This window comes from Fusarium musae, chromosome 6 (assembly GCF_019915245.1).
Source record: "Fusarium musae strain F31 chromosome 6, whole genome shotgun sequence".
Taxonomy (NCBI): Eukaryota; Fungi; Ascomycota; class Sordariomycetes; order Hypocreales; family Nectriaceae; genus Fusarium; species Fusarium musae.
The window spans coordinates 895,690-910,157 of NC_058392.1; the positions used below are offsets into that span (position 1 = coordinate 895,690).

General features: G+C 47.3%; 7 protein-coding genes across 7 annotated transcripts; 4 read left to right on the plus strand and 3 right to left on the minus strand.

Moving 5' to 3' along the window:
• Positions 1–853: 853 nt before the first annotated feature.
• Positions 854–1,972, plus strand: J7337_008175 (uncharacterized protein; the record flags this gene model as incomplete). The annotated part of the gene is made up of 1 exon (XM_044825798.1): positions 854–1,972. One exon carries the CDS (start codon positions 854–856, stop codon positions 1,970–1,972), a length of 1,119 nt encoding a protein of 372 aa, XP_044678715.1.
• Positions 1,973–2,242: 270 nt separating this feature from the next.
• J7337_008176 (uncharacterized protein) lies at positions 2,243–3,250 on the minus strand (the record flags this gene model as incomplete). The annotated part of the gene is made up of 3 exons (XM_044825799.1): positions 2,243–3,021; positions 3,056–3,143; positions 3,191–3,250. 3 exons carry the CDS (start codon positions 3,248–3,250, stop codon positions 2,243–2,245), a joined length of 927 nt encoding a protein of 308 aa, XP_044678716.1.
• Positions 3,251–3,718: 468 nt separating this feature from the next.
• On the plus strand, positions 3,719–4,726 carry J7337_008177 (uncharacterized protein; the record flags this gene model as incomplete). The annotated part of the gene is made up of 2 exons (XM_044825800.1): positions 3,719–3,792; positions 3,922–4,726. The coding sequence occupies 2 exons, from the start codon at positions 3,719–3,721 to the stop codon at positions 4,724–4,726; spliced, it is 879 nt and encodes a 292-aa protein (XP_044678717.1).
• Positions 4,727–5,147: 421 nt separating this feature from the next.
• J7337_008178 (uncharacterized protein) lies at positions 5,148–7,902 on the minus strand (the record flags this gene model as incomplete). The annotated part of the gene is made up of 7 exons (XM_044825801.1): positions 5,148–5,724; positions 5,794–5,997; positions 6,048–6,730; positions 6,785–6,865; positions 6,933–7,312; positions 7,381–7,705; positions 7,795–7,902. 7 exons carry the CDS (start codon positions 7,900–7,902, stop codon positions 5,148–5,150), a joined length of 2,358 nt encoding a protein of 785 aa, XP_044678718.1.
• A 654-nt stretch (positions 7,903–8,556) lies between these two features.
• On the plus strand, positions 8,557–10,915 carry J7337_008179 (uncharacterized protein; the record flags this gene model as incomplete). The annotated part of the gene is made up of 6 exons (XM_044825802.1): positions 8,557–8,559; positions 9,434–9,997; positions 10,053–10,110; positions 10,175–10,257; positions 10,307–10,562; positions 10,617–10,915. 6 exons carry the CDS (start codon positions 8,557–8,559, stop codon positions 10,913–10,915), a joined length of 1,263 nt encoding a protein of 420 aa, XP_044678719.1.
• Positions 10,916–11,727: 812 nt separating this feature from the next.
• Positions 11,728–12,775, minus strand: J7337_008180 (uncharacterized protein; the record flags this gene model as incomplete). The annotated part of the gene is made up of 3 exons (XM_044825803.1): positions 11,728–11,983; positions 12,035–12,428; positions 12,475–12,775. 3 exons carry the CDS (start codon positions 12,773–12,775, stop codon positions 11,728–11,730), a joined length of 951 nt encoding a protein of 316 aa, XP_044678720.1.
• Positions 12,776–13,269: 494 nt separating this feature from the next.
• J7337_008181 (uncharacterized protein) lies at positions 13,270–14,125 on the plus strand (the record flags this gene model as incomplete). The annotated part of the gene is made up of 2 exons (XM_044825804.1): positions 13,270–13,281; positions 13,337–14,125. The coding sequence occupies 2 exons, from the start codon at positions 13,270–13,272 to the stop codon at positions 14,123–14,125; spliced, it is 801 nt and encodes a 266-aa protein (XP_044678721.1).
• Between the last annotated feature and the right edge of the window lie 343 nt (positions 14,126–14,468).

A 14,468-nucleotide genomic window follows, 5' to 3' on the forward strand; every position in this document is an offset into this window, starting at 1 on the left:
AATTATTCGAAAAAGGTTCCTTGAGAACAAACGTAAACGTCATAGATTGGCCGAATCAGGTAAGAAGAACACATCATTACACCATGATATAGACATCTACTACAAGATTCAATGCTGACACCTTTAAATTTATCGCAGTCGTAAAAGCTTTGGCATTGCCCATAAGGGGCCTAGAAGATGTCAAAACAGATGGACAAGACCCGTGAGACAGCCTCAATTTGAGGGACTTTCCAATCGCGTGAGACTGAAAGTATGCGTATCCCAAATGGCAGGCTGTATAATGCCCTGACTGCTACTGAGATATATGTCCTCATTTTGCTTTATTGAGGAACAAGTTTGCAAAGTTTGCTCGGTCTAAGTTTGGTTGATGCTCATATCGTGCATCTGGAAGTGTATTTTGTAGGTATAGTTCGCGTCAAGCCATTGGAGCATCTCGTACGCCTCTAAGGCCGGCCGAAGAGTCATCATCTATGTTTTCCTCTTATATCAGCCATTATGGTGCAATGTCTAAATTGTTATCCAGATGTGCTATTTGCAGTTGAGACTTGTGGCTGAGAGATCAAATCAGCAGACGGAACTTAGTAACCTCAATACGCCCTGAGAAATAACTTTTTGAGTCATTCTGCACAGATATCACCAAATAGTTCCTGATAAAACATTTACTAAGTGAGATTATAGGAAATAGCTTAGCATTTGCCTTTACCGCAAGAACTCTTTCGTGGTTTCCTTTCTGCTTAACGACCAACTCTATTGTTCCACCTACTTAGTACTTATGCATTAAACTTCCCAGAAACAATACCACACAAGGTCGTCTACTTTTCCCCATTTCATCCATTTTCCAAACATACAAGACATGGCCAACTTTCATTGCCTGCCTCTAGAAATTCGGCAGGAAATCTACCTTCTCGCCACACCAGCTCGTGTGGTCCACCTCAAAGCTAAGGTATCCGGTTGCAAGGAATCTGATGGCCGTTTGTGGCTCTGGAATTTCAACTGGCTGCAAGGTGAATGCCCCCCGAAACAATATTTCTACAGTAATGCTCCAGTCCCAGTCCTTCTTCACACTTGCGTTGAGTCCAGAGCACATTTGATGAAGAAGGGATACCAAATCGCTTTCAAGAGCAAGACTCAGGGGCCAAGAACGTGGTTCAATTATGATCGAGACGTCTTGCTTGAAGATCTAGTATCTTGTAACTCTATACATCTCGACACCGATGAGGCTACGAGAGTGCGGCGCCTGGCTGTCGATCACATCACCGATTGTCTCTATGACTCGATAGGATATGATGTGCTGCCCCCCTTGCACTCTTGTGAAGACGAAGATACCTGCTTGTACCCACTTATCGAGGATTTCCCAGCCTTGGAGGAGGTTTTTATAGTTGACTGGAAGCCACATACTTTCCCCGGGGAACTAACAAGGAACCTGAGCTATCCTGTCGAACCTCCTTCGATGCGACATTGTTACGATACAGACAATCTCTGGAAATGCGTTAAAGTCGAGGATAGCTCGCTGTTCCGGACGATGCAGTATCACGTCATCCGGCCATACAGTGGACCGAAAATTGTAAAGCCGCCTGGCTATGGTCCTGCACCCAGGATTGCAGACTGGGGTACCTTCAGCCATCGGAGTGCATATTTGCTGTTGGAACTTGCTATCTGCCGGCAAAGCCAAATTCGCTCTGGCCAAAAACCTTCTGTTGAAGACTGGAGGGCGCCAAAAATAATAACTCCGGTACACTTGATCGATGAACGACAGGAAGAAATCCTGCAGCAGAAACAGAAGATTGCGGTCGATGAGTTGCGGCAAATGCGGGAATACTGGGCTCCTGTTTTGGAGGAGAGAAAGCAGCGAATAGATGCCGGGGGTGGTGTTCCTAGTGAACGTGAACTACACTACCTTGAGGCAAATCGCTGGGAGATGACGTGCTGGATTGAGAAGGATATATTTTCGAGTTCTGAATCCGAAGACTAATTTGGGAAATCAAGGGATTGTCGGAATAGGCTCACCATGTCACGGATTCATACTTGGCTATACTTGTGATATATGCGGAGACACGAGCTGAATACGGTGGTTTAAGCCAGCAAGAAACCATCTGAGCTTGACATCAGTTTCTAAATGTCTTTAATCCTGGACCATGTTAAATTTATAAATTTATTTTTTATAAACTTCTCGTTTATTTAGTATAAAAGTGTCGACGTTTCATACTTAACTATACTCGTTCGATTGCAAGACTCATGCACACTAAACTTCTGATATAACAAAACCAGACACAGGAGGACTTGGTGGATAATCCTTATGGTCAAAGGGTTCCTCGCCTCTCTCAACTCTCCATCTATTCGTCGCCTCCAGCGGCCCAGGCAAGTCCTTGAATAACCAGCCCCATTTCTTAATAAACCCCTCTGACATTTCCCATCCTGATACATCCCACGGAGGTGACCAAGCAATCACACCACGTCTTTCCATTTCATCGTCCGGAAAGCCCTCATACAAACCGCCAATACAATCAGCCCATAGATCATCTTCATCAAAGGTACCATAAGCTCGAATCAAACAGTCCCGTGCTTCTGGGGAGGGAAACATATCAATCCAATCACAGTGCATGACTGTTTGTTGGAGAACTGTGGGGAGAAGGGCTGAAGGCAGGGAATCTGGGTTGGCTGGATATGGGACCACGTGGATAACGTCTTCGTCGCCGCAGTCAAGAGGAGTGGTCAACATGCCGGAGATGAAAGTCCTGTTGACGGCCAAGGCTCGGAGAGCGTTGTATTGGAGAAGTGTGATTAGATGATCTGAAGACAGAGGGAAGGCGATATTTGACTGATTCTTCTTGGCTCTGTACGCTAGTAGGGGTTTTCTGGAGTTGTATATAATCTTGGCATGAGATGCTGGGACGGTGGACACGGATTCTTGGTTGATATCCCAGCATGCAACCACTGCTTCAGATTTGATTGTTGCGGCCTCAATCTCTGATGCCTTGGCCTTCTTTTCCTGAGCCTTCCGCTTTCCTGTCCTACCCTTAGCTGGAACACTAAAGAACCATGATAAGCGACTTACGGTATGCTCTCATGTTCAGCCTCGTCTGCGCCCTCCTTCTTGCTGCAGCATCTGTGGTCCCGGTCCAGTCATCCTCTATGCCTAGTGCCTGTACCCGGTGAGTAAGTTGTGCCGAATCACGTTGTGGGTTCTTACCTCAGCCAGTTGCGGCATAGAAGTGAGCTGAACGCATGGATCTTGCTGATGAATCGACATGATGAAACTATGAAGTGTTGATGCCGAAGGGAAATGCAGGCTGCTCACATTGTCGTGTCTGACGGGTAAAGATGTTGGATATTGAGGCGCAGACTAGCAAGGGTAGAGATGCAATGTGATGAGATCATTGGTTGATGTCACATAGTCCAGGCTGAAATAGTCTAGCGTCATGCAACCTGCTCACTCGTCCGTTTTTGGGCTTACATTAGTGACTGATCATGATTGGCCAGGCACTTGTCTTTATGCAGCCTGCTCACAACACTTGACATGCAATAGGCACGATGGAATTAGGTATGGACTTAAGCGTCGGACTTTCGCTGGAAATTCATCAGAAAGAACTATAAGAGGACAGCTCTAGCATGAATTCTCAAGTCATTATGCTCATCATTCCAAAACTACTACGGCTCATCAACACTATTCTCTTAGTTTACTTAATACTTCACTTGAATTAACAAGACATCCATCACAATGGCTTTTCACCCCAATAACCTCCCCGATCTCACCGGAAGAGTGTACATTGTCACAGGTGGCAACTCTGGAATGTAAGTCTACCTTCGATCATCCTGTCCACCGATCTAGATCTCTGACCTTTCTTGCATGGGACTCTACACGGTTGCCCATCTAGCAAGACACGGCGCCCACGTCTACATGTGTTCACGATCTATCGATAGAGGAAAAAAAGCCATTGCTGAGATCCAAAAAGACCATCCTTCAACCAAGATTGACCTATTGCAAATCGACCTGATGGATCTCGCAAGTGTCGTCGCAGCCGCCAAGCACTTCCTTTCGCTCGAAACATCCCTCCACGGCCTTATCAACAATGCTGGAATCATGGCTACACCATTTGAGATTACCAAAGATGGACATGAAGCTCAGTGGGAAACCAATTATCTTTCCCACTGGGTCTTCACCGAACACCTCATTCCAGTGATGCTGAAAACATCAAAGTCATCACCCCCCGGAACCGTGCGCATCGTCAACCTCTCTTCATCCGGCCATCTAATGTCCCCCAAGGGCGGCATAAAATTTGAAGACACATCGCTCAAAGAGGCGAGTGTCTGGGAGCGCTACGGTAAAAGCAAACTCGGCAACATTCTCCACGCGAAAACCCTCCACAACAAGTACGGTCCTAGCTCAGGTAATGAAGAAGGCGAGATTTGGACAACGTCAGTGCATCCCGGCCTTGTAGAAACAAATCTCTCATCGAGCGTTCAACATTCGACTGGGAGCTTGCCGCTGCTGTCATTGCTGAGATGTATGAAACTGATGTGGACTGCGGATCGGGGATCGTGGAATAGTCTTTTCTGCGCAGCCAGTCCAGACATGAAACCAGAGCAGAGTGGAGAGTATATGGAGATCTATCATCGGTTGTTTGAGCCTTGGTGGCAGAGTAGCGCGGCGAAGGATGAGGAGTTGGCGAAGAAGTTGGATGAATGGACGAAAGAGACTATGAAAAAGGATGGGTGGATTCATTAGTGGTTTTTACTATGATTTAATTGTTATATAGACAGGATTTTTGCTTATAGACCTTGAGAATTTATTTCATAACGTATCATAAAGATCTCTGTTTTGTTGGCTTTGCTATATTCACCATGGCCATATCAGTGATTGTACTATGTAATAATCTAAAGAAAAACAAAGGTGATTTCAAGTTCTTTCGGCGCCTTATTAAGGAATGAACCACATTCGTCCGCGAACAGCTCCGGGGAACCAATATTAAGACTTAGGTAACTTTGCCTAAATTTAGCGTAAGCTGAGGATAGGTTTAGAATACCTTTTATGAGATTGTCGAAACGCCTTTGAACTGGTCATTAAACTGCAATTTTGTAAGGTTTAGACGTGAACATGAAAGCATACTTGATTTATTGAATGTTTAAAAGTCACACTTTGCTATCTATTACTGCTCAAACATCTCCATCAACAGTTCACCAAAGACATCCACATCGACGGTAGATAGCTTGGGATCAGTAGCAAAGGCCACTGGATCGTCGTTTATGAGGCCTGCTTGACTAGTGGCTTGCTCAGTCACATACGACAGGCGACGCGGCCTGCTTCTTGAGCCCTTGCTCCCCTTTAACAAGCAGCACAACCGGGCTGGGAGGTCGAATTCTTCCGGCTGCCTCCCCTTGCTGATACAAACATCGACCGTCCAGATCATTCTCAGATACATGCTTGGTTGACTTCTCAGAATCTGACTCCAATCTGTCAGAGAACTGCCGCTGGTCTTGGATATACACTGGCTGTCAACCTGGGCCAAGTTGGCAACGTGTCGGACTATTTGCTTCACCCACTCTACACCGTAGTACTGAGGGAAAAAAACATTCAAAGTCTCGACCAATACTTTCAGTCGATCTTGATTTGATGCTGGAGCTGACCCGGCTTCCACCGATTCGTTGTATGATAGTTCGTTACTAAGCGATGATAATCGCGCAGTGATGGTATGAAGCGTCAATGGTGTAAGTAGGCAAGCAAGGCTGTAATAGAGCATTAGTTTCAGAAGTCAGGAGAAAGTTCTAGTGCTATGTTCGGCTTGTTGGACTTACGCTGATACCGGGAGCCAGCGTGCCAAGCGACGTCGGGTTAGCTCCTTGTAGCATTCTGTAATTTTCTGAGCAGCATCCTGCACCTCAAATGAGATTTGCTGGAGTTTCAAACTTCGCCCCGGTCTTGTTGTATCTCCACTATTAGATTCAGATGTGAGAGACTGCCGTAGTATCTTAGAATGGCAGAGGGCAATGGACGCAGTGCTATGTCATTGGTTAGTCTGTGCTGAAGGACAAGGCATAGGACAACTTACTGATAGTAGATGCACATGAGATTTGTCTGTAACACAATGGATTTGTCCTGATCATTGCCTTTGCCATACGACTCTTCGGGAGTATTCTCAAAGGGTGGGAACTGAGCCGAAACCCTCAAATACCAGGCCTTCAAGGCGGCTTCGCATTTCTCGAAAGCGAGGTCTTCGTCCTCAGCGGATCGCGACTTTGATACTACAGATTCCTCAAACGGGTACACAAGGGTCAGAACATCAGTCAAAAGAATCATCAGTTCAAGAAACTTTGAGAAAATGCTGATTTGGCGCCGCTTAGTAGCTGGTGTGAATACGCTTGACCGATATATATCGTCCTGGAGGTGTTCGGCGCCCAAAGGGATTGCGTTCTTGAAATCAAAACGGTCGTGTGTGATATTGGGGCTAAAGCGCGTGCAGAGCGGCGAGATACGATCCATGATGACACAGCACCACCATAAGCGGTGGAGAGAGTTGTGGTATTTCAGTTGTTTCGTGGGTGTCATCTCTATTAGGTCTGGCACTTCTGTGTATCGGTCCGCGTTGATACTTCTAGCGTGCTGGATGGCTAAACTCAGCCAAGTCTTGTAGGGGTTCAAGGTTGTATTTGAGGGTGGTACCCAGCCCATCATGAGAAGGGCTGCTTGAGCTAGAGGGAGAGACGATGTTTCTGAACCTAGGTCGTACAACAGCTGCAGGACTTTGGTCAATAGAGTGGGAGACCATTAGGCTGTTTTAAGACCAACCTTAGTTCTTCTATAGAATTCGGCTCGAGCGGTTTTAAGACTCGAAAAACCAAGTTGCTTGATGACGTTAAGTGACACGAACTACATAATTTGATGTTGTTAGTTGACTTTTTCCATACCAAGGGATGTGGCTAAAGGACAGACTCACGTTACAACTGGCGAAAAGCATAGCCTGAAACACCAGCAGCGAAATGTTCGACTGCGGGCCCGTGGATTCCTTCTGAGAGTACATTTCCCAAAAATCGCCTTCGTTGAGGAGCGGGAGGAAAGGATGCTGGTGTCTGAAGTATTGCTCTACGAAATTGTCGAGTATTGGCCGGCTTGGAACGTGCAAGCATCCTTGAGCCTCCATGTAGTTGAGATCTTGTTGAGCAATTGAATGAATGTTGTGAATTTTTAGATACGGGTAGTGAACGAAGAGCACCGTGGTGCTGGTGTTGGGCCTCTGCGCCGCTGGCTGAGCCGATGGAATTGAAGGGACTGTCATCCTATGACTATACATAGATTCTTGTTCTGATGAGCTTGCTTCTGTTCGAATCTGGTTAGATACCAGGACCAAGATGCTATGGAGTAAATAGTGAGGATGGGTTATTTACCTCTGATGGTAGGACCATCACCATACCCAGATGACATTGAGTGTATCTCTGCGGTATCTGTCTCGCTGTCGCCGAGGCGATTTTCAAAGAAGGCCGCGTCGTTGAGAGTATCACCGAATGTCAGCATCCCAGGGTCGATACTGGGCGTATGAAAGGATAACCAAGGGTGGTCGTCGAGCGCCTCAGCGGCTGTGGGAGCGGCTTCGGTGCCATTGGCGTTACTGCTCTCATTAACATCATCATCTTCCAGATGCTCTGACAGCTGCCGGCCGTCCTCTTGATAATCATCCTCGGGCGACCAATCTGTCTCATTCCTCGGTACCTGCTGATTTCTGGAGTCAAGGTGAGTTAGCAGAGGAAGGAAATGAAATTAAATGAGAGAAACGTGGTCAAGAAGTAAGGGAGATTACTTACAGCCTGGAAGCGCGTCCAACTACCAGACAATTCTTGCAGTCGAGGTGACAATTGGTGCATGGCTGGCCGCGCACGGAGACATCGCAGCGGACCTTTCTGAACCTGCATGACAGACAAGCTCGAGTTGATCGTTTGCGGCGCTGAGTGCGCTTTGTTTTCTGGTGAGTGGAAAGCGGCGGTGACAAGACGGCAGAATCCATTTTCGCAGTTGGTCGAGTCGAGTCTGAGATGGAAGAGAGTAAATCCCCAGGTGAGAAATTGGGGCTCAGATGACTACCCCTACCATAGGTAGAGGCAAGCTAACCAGTGAGGATGTGGGGAAAGGCTACCGAATGGTATTGCCGTAGTGAGCTTGGAGGAGTCGAGAACTGGATTGACCTGGGCTAGCTGGGGTAGACTTTGCGGGGAAATTGAGTCAACGGAAACATTTCCGACCTCTAATGAGTTAAGGCTCTTTCTAACTTAGATATACAAGAGAATCATACAGTTGGCATTAGTGAGGCCACTGGCAGGCTTACCCTCGGGGCCCCGGAAAGAGTCAGGTTCAGGTTTGATCTACTTGATACTTGATAGATATATCAAAACGCAACTCAAAATCTCGTACCTCTACTAGCGCCGTGTCCTCCCTCGGTAGAGCAGCTTGTCTATGCCGTGGTAATAGCTGTGGGTCCAGAGTGACACATCTACCCCATATTCTCACTTTAGTCCGATCTGGGGTAAAACCTAAACATGGAGGGACAGACGGAGGGGCAGACAGACAATATGGTAAGCCTACAGCTAGAAACGCGTTCATTCTAGCCAATACCATGATACAGTATCAGTTCCAATCACAATTGCTATCTATATAAGAGCCAATCTCTCTCTGTCTATCATGCATCAAATCCGAAATCTTCCCCTACCTCACTCATACTGCATCCTCAATTATAGACAACCTGGATCACTACCACGTAGTATGATGGCTACCAACCAAGCCTCAACCCTGGATGCTAGGTAGGCAGAATCCTTGGATAACTTCATCTACCAGACTAGTAACAACGTTACAGCCGTACGGACCCGGACATTCCCGGGACGGTTGATATGAGCCTTTCTGGTAAAGCATAACCTCAGACTCTTGATTTCAGTCCCCTGAGCTAACCATGTTTCCTAAACAGAGGGTCAAGAGTCGACTGCTTACGGACTGGCCCTCTACCCAGTTCCCTCTGATGACCCCAACGATCCTCTTCGGGTGTGCACAGCTTTCATCTACTTCCTGTCCATAAGTTCTGACCATACAACCAGTGGCCAAAATGGAAAAAGACCACGCTCTTAGTGCTCGTATCTATCTACTCGTTCCTTGCAAACGGAAGCTTGTTCGGTCCAACTGTATACGTCAACTACCTGGCTCTCAAATTCCACAAGACGCCAAGCCAGACTTCTCAGCTGACCACGTACCCAAACTTGCTGTTTGGTTTCGGTACGTCTTCAGTCTACCCCTGAGCTTTCGGTTGCTGACTTGGAACCCCCACAGGTTCTCTAATCTTCGTGCCAATGTATCGTAAAGTCGGCCGCCGTCCTGTCATGCTGATATCCCTTGTGCTGGTAATAGCTCGCTATCCACTATCGAAACAAAAGGCCTATACTGACTGAGCTGCGTTGGTAGTACTGTGCCGGTCTCCTAGGAAGTGCCCTCTCCAATTCATACGGCACACTCCTTGGCTTCCGAATGCTCCATGCTTTTGCCTCTTCTGTCTGCGAGGCTCTTCCCGCGCAGGTTGTCGCAGATGTCTTCTTTCTCCACGAGCGTGGCAAAGCCCTTGGATGGTATACCTGTAAGCCACTGACCCACTACCCTGGTCAAACCCTACTGATCAAGATCTCAGTTGCGCTTACGACTGGCACTCTGTCTGCTGTCGCCGCCAGCTATATGCTTGCGGGGGGCCACTCCTACAACCTCTTCTTCTGGGTTGAGTTTGTGGTCGGTTGTGCCTTGCTGCTTGCTGTTTTCTTTCTCTTTGAAGAAACCATGTTCTTCAGGGATAGCCAGATCCCTGGCGTTTCACTGAACGCTGATGGTTCGGCTGGACGTCAAAAAGGCGAGGAGCAGCAGACTACCGAGGAGATCGAGATCCAGGCAACGCCGCGAACCTACGTTCGTGACAGTTACTGGCAACAACTCAAGTTTGTTAGGAGAACAGATCCAAACTCTCCGATTTTCATGATGATGGTAAGACGCCACAGTACAGTGACTTACAGCGCATGCCCTAACGAGCGACTTGTAGATTCGATCGTTCACATATTTTGTGGTTCCACCGGTCTTCTGGGTCTGCACAACCTATGGTATGTCACATTCAGATAAACTCATTACAGGCACAGCAGCTGTACTAACCATTCACCTTGGCAGGAATAATCATTGGCCTGGCAGCCCTAGCTTTCACTGCAACATTCCCCGGTATTGTAGCGGCTCCGCCTTATTCCTGGCCAATTGTCAGAGTACCGGAACTGATCTATGGATGAATACTGACTTGCCCTCAAGGAAAACACAGGACTTGTAGCCGTTGCAGCATTTATTGGCTACCTCGCTGCCGCTGGGCCATTCAGTTCGCTCCCCGATCGATTCTCCGCCAGATTAGCCAAGAAGAACAACAACATCTACGAAGCTGAGCATCGTCTCTGGTGTCTCGTCGTGGTGATTTTTGTATCTCCCGCATCTCTGATCCTATACGGATACTCAGCCGAGAAACAGCTTCACTGGTTCGGTTTAGTCTTCGCAGTTGGGCTCTTCCAATTTGGTATGTTGACAACAGACATTTGTGTTCTTTGCTAATCTCGTTGTCTTGAAACAGGGGCCTTCTTCTTCTTGACGTATACACTAGCGTATGCAATGGACTCGTATGAAGCAAATGTACCAGAGATGTTGATTGCGATGAATATTGGCAAGCAAGCGATCTCTTTTGGGTTTGGATATGAGGTCATCAACTGGATCATGAAAGATGGGTATGTGACGGTATTTGCGGGAATATTCTGCAGTGTTTTGTTGGTTAATAACCTTGCCGTCTTTGTCTTTTTGGTCTTTGGAAAGCGTCTTAGAGCATGGTATCCGCGAACTCGTCTGGCCAAGATTCACAAGGGAAGCATCCATTGAATCTTAAGGAATTGCGTTGATTGTTGCCAGTCGCACGGTCAAGGTTGTGCATCAGAAGTGTCGAATGCGATTGTTCAGTACGGACTAGAGCCTTGGCTTACGGTCATTTTGGGTGGAAAAATAACTTAATTTATAGGCCATTTCCATCAGATAGCGCCACTCTCAGAGATGTTCCAAGGGTATTGGTGCACAACGGCTGTTCTGTGCGACCCAGCTCGTTGTAACATAGGTAGCCCGCATCCTGATTGCCAAGAGATTTCGATAGCTGGCTTTGATGGCCTCAATCTGAGTACTTAGAGACCTGAGAACTACCTGAATCTCATTGACAACAGTTCACAATTATGTACGAGGATGGTATTCTCCCTGGCCTGGTTCTGTCAATTGGGAGCTACATACCTCTTGTTCTCTTGCTTCCAGCAATACCAACATTCAGTCAGCCCCAAGTCCACTCGTACTGACAAACAATTCTTGAAGGAAGCCACACCTGGATATTGACTAGCTGACCATGTATGTGAGACCTTTTGGGTATATTTGTACCTTGGCGGTATGTGGGTTTCGGTCATCACAGTCGATGCGCTTTTAGCTCCGGCAGCCTGCGTTCACAAGCATGTTGCCTCAGAATTGGTCCCATGAGACGAGAACTTAGTACGAGATCAGATAGGAGTCAATAAGTTTTGGTCAGTTTTCATTGATATAGCAGTGGGCAGCTAGCCATTCAACCATATGTGCATGTGGCTACACTCAATTCAGTTCAGCTCCATGTCTACCTGTAAAGTGCACTGATAGATATTCAACGAGTACATGCGACGCTACTAATTATCCATTGCATGTAGAAGTCCAAGAGACACCTTGTCACGTAAACCTTCCTGAATCCAACCAGGGAACCCGCGTATCAGAGAAGTCCAGGCCGAGGAATTTGGTACGATGACTTGAGCTCCATACCCAGTATAAAGCTGGTTCACAACACCATCAGCGACAGACTCTGCAGATATCGTGGTGTCCTTCATTTTCCCCTTGGCGATGAGGTCTGCGATCAACGGAGTCTTCACCCAAGTCGGATGTATGATGCTACAGCCTATTAGTCACACTGCAGGACAAACACAAGCCGAAGTATCTCACCTTGCACGCACCAGCGGAGCCTTGTAGATGTGCCTCAATTCCTGTAGCAAGCCCTCATGGAATGCGAGAAGTCCAGACTTGGTACACCCGTACTCGACGTTACTCGCCTGGGTAGAGAAGCTAGCAAGGCTTCCAACGTTGACAATATGGCCATGGTTTCTTCGTATCATGGTAGGCAGGAAGTGCTTCACAAGCAGTATCGGTGCGATGATGTTTACGTGAAAAACTTTGCGGATCTTGGACTCGGGACAAGCGAGCATAGACATAGCGTTGCCGATTCCAGCGTTGTTAATGAGCACTGTCGGGTCGCCATGTTCAGAGACAATCTGCTCGGCGACTTTGGAGATCTCGACGGGGTCAGAGAGGTCTGCTGAGCAGAAAGATACGTTGGGGGCTAAAATCTGTCAGCGGGTTATTGAGAAGTTGTGATGCTGACTTACGAAGTTGATAGCTTGGATCTTTCAGATCAATAACTATGACCTTGATGTGCTTCTTTGCAAGTTTGAGGACAATCTCTTTGCCAATACCACTGCTACCGCCAGTGACAACAACGATTTCCCTAGTCCAGTCCCAACTGTTGTCGGTAAGGTAATTGTTGACCTTTCTCCTGGTAAGCCATGCGTTGAATCGTGGGAGAAGGCCTATCAGGAACACTGCAGCAGCTCCAGCCAGGATTTTCTTGTTCTTGGCCAATTCTACTACACGGTCCAGGGTGTCCTTGTCTATCTTGGGGAATGACATTGTGAGTAGTAGTGCGAATGCGATAATTCCAAACAGTCGTTAATAGGATGATATGGATCGAATAAGAACTTAAAGATGGACAATTTTATTCGGATATAAAGTTTAGCAATTACTGATGTGCATTGCTCGTCTTGACGCCGAGGGGTCCGCGGCTCAAGCGATATAATTTGCCATGGCGTTGAAATGCCGAGGGTCGATTTCCCGAGGGATGTCGCCATTCACAATACCCTATGCCTCGGGCTCAGAATCATGCCTTCAGTATGGACCTTAGGGTTAACTTGATCAAATATACATATTCGTATGTTATCTCGCATTCAAGTCAAATCTTGAAACGACTCTGTTCTGCTCAATAGACCAACCACTTAGAATTACTCCTATACTTATTTTCTCACGCGAAAATGGTTTCTCACAAAGACGTCGATATTCCCACTTATGATGGACTTAAACTAAAGGGTACTCTGTTCTCTGTTGGTCAGAAAAGGCCATGTATCATCATGTCGAGTGGTGTAAGTCAGGCCAGTTTCGTGATTCTGTCCTCCACTGACTCGCCTTTCGACGCAGTGGTCAGGACTGCGATCTCACTTTCTGCCCGAGTTTGCAGCACGATTCAACCAAGCTGGCTATGGTGCTCTGACCTACGATAACCGGTGCTGGGGAGATAGCGAAGGTCTTCCTCGGGAACAGGTCGATCCGACGCTGCAAACTCGCGATTACCTCGACGTCTTCAACTTTGCCGTCACTCTGCCCGAAGTAGACCCTACCAAAGTCATATACTGGGGGTCCAGTATGTCCGGCGGAAATGCCATCTGCGCAGCAGCCGTGAATCACGATATCGCTGGCGTCATCTTGCAAGTCCCCTTCATCTCAGGCGAGTGGCTCTCTCGCATGCCAGGCGCGTCGACAAGCTTACTCCTCGGCGAACGAGCCAAGGCCACAGTGGAAGGATCTCCCTCCAAGATCCCCAACTTTCCTAGCTCTCTTGATGAGCTTAAGAGAGGTGCTTCGCAAGCTGTTCTCAAAGATCCAGAGTCGATCCCGTTCATCGGCGAAATGGAACAGCGAGGGCTTGACTGGGCCAAGACGTGTACAGTGCAGAGTCTGACATACGCTCTGCTTCACGAGCCATTGGCTTATATCCATCGTATCTCGCCGACGCCTATGTTGATGATCGTTGCTGATCACGATGTTACGACGCAGCCTCATTTGCAACTTGAAGCTTTCAACAAGGCACTTGAGCCAAAGAAGCTTGTTGTTCTCAAGGGCATGGGGCACTTTTCACCTTACTTTGGTACGGCTTTTGAGGAAAACGTACAGGCCCAGATTTCATATCTTGATGAACTCTTTGCGTGATATATCATATAGAAGGATTAGGAGAAGTAGCATAGATCAAAGTAGACGAAAAAGTTCCGGAATGTGTCATCGTCATCGAACACGATTAATGTGGCTTGTTTTAAGGGTAACTTGATGCTGGCGGGGCTTATCGAGCATGCTCAGATTCTTAAACTTCTCTATTGCTCCTTTCATACTCTTTAGTCGAGAGGAATGGCGGTTGAGGATGCACTTCACCTGCTAGCAAGCTCATGGCATGCTAAGGCACTATTCGCTCACTTGCCGCAGCTGATGTTTCGTGTCCGCAGACCCGCCTTGTATGAAGAGGACATCTATGGCTCAAACAACATTCACTCTCTGACAT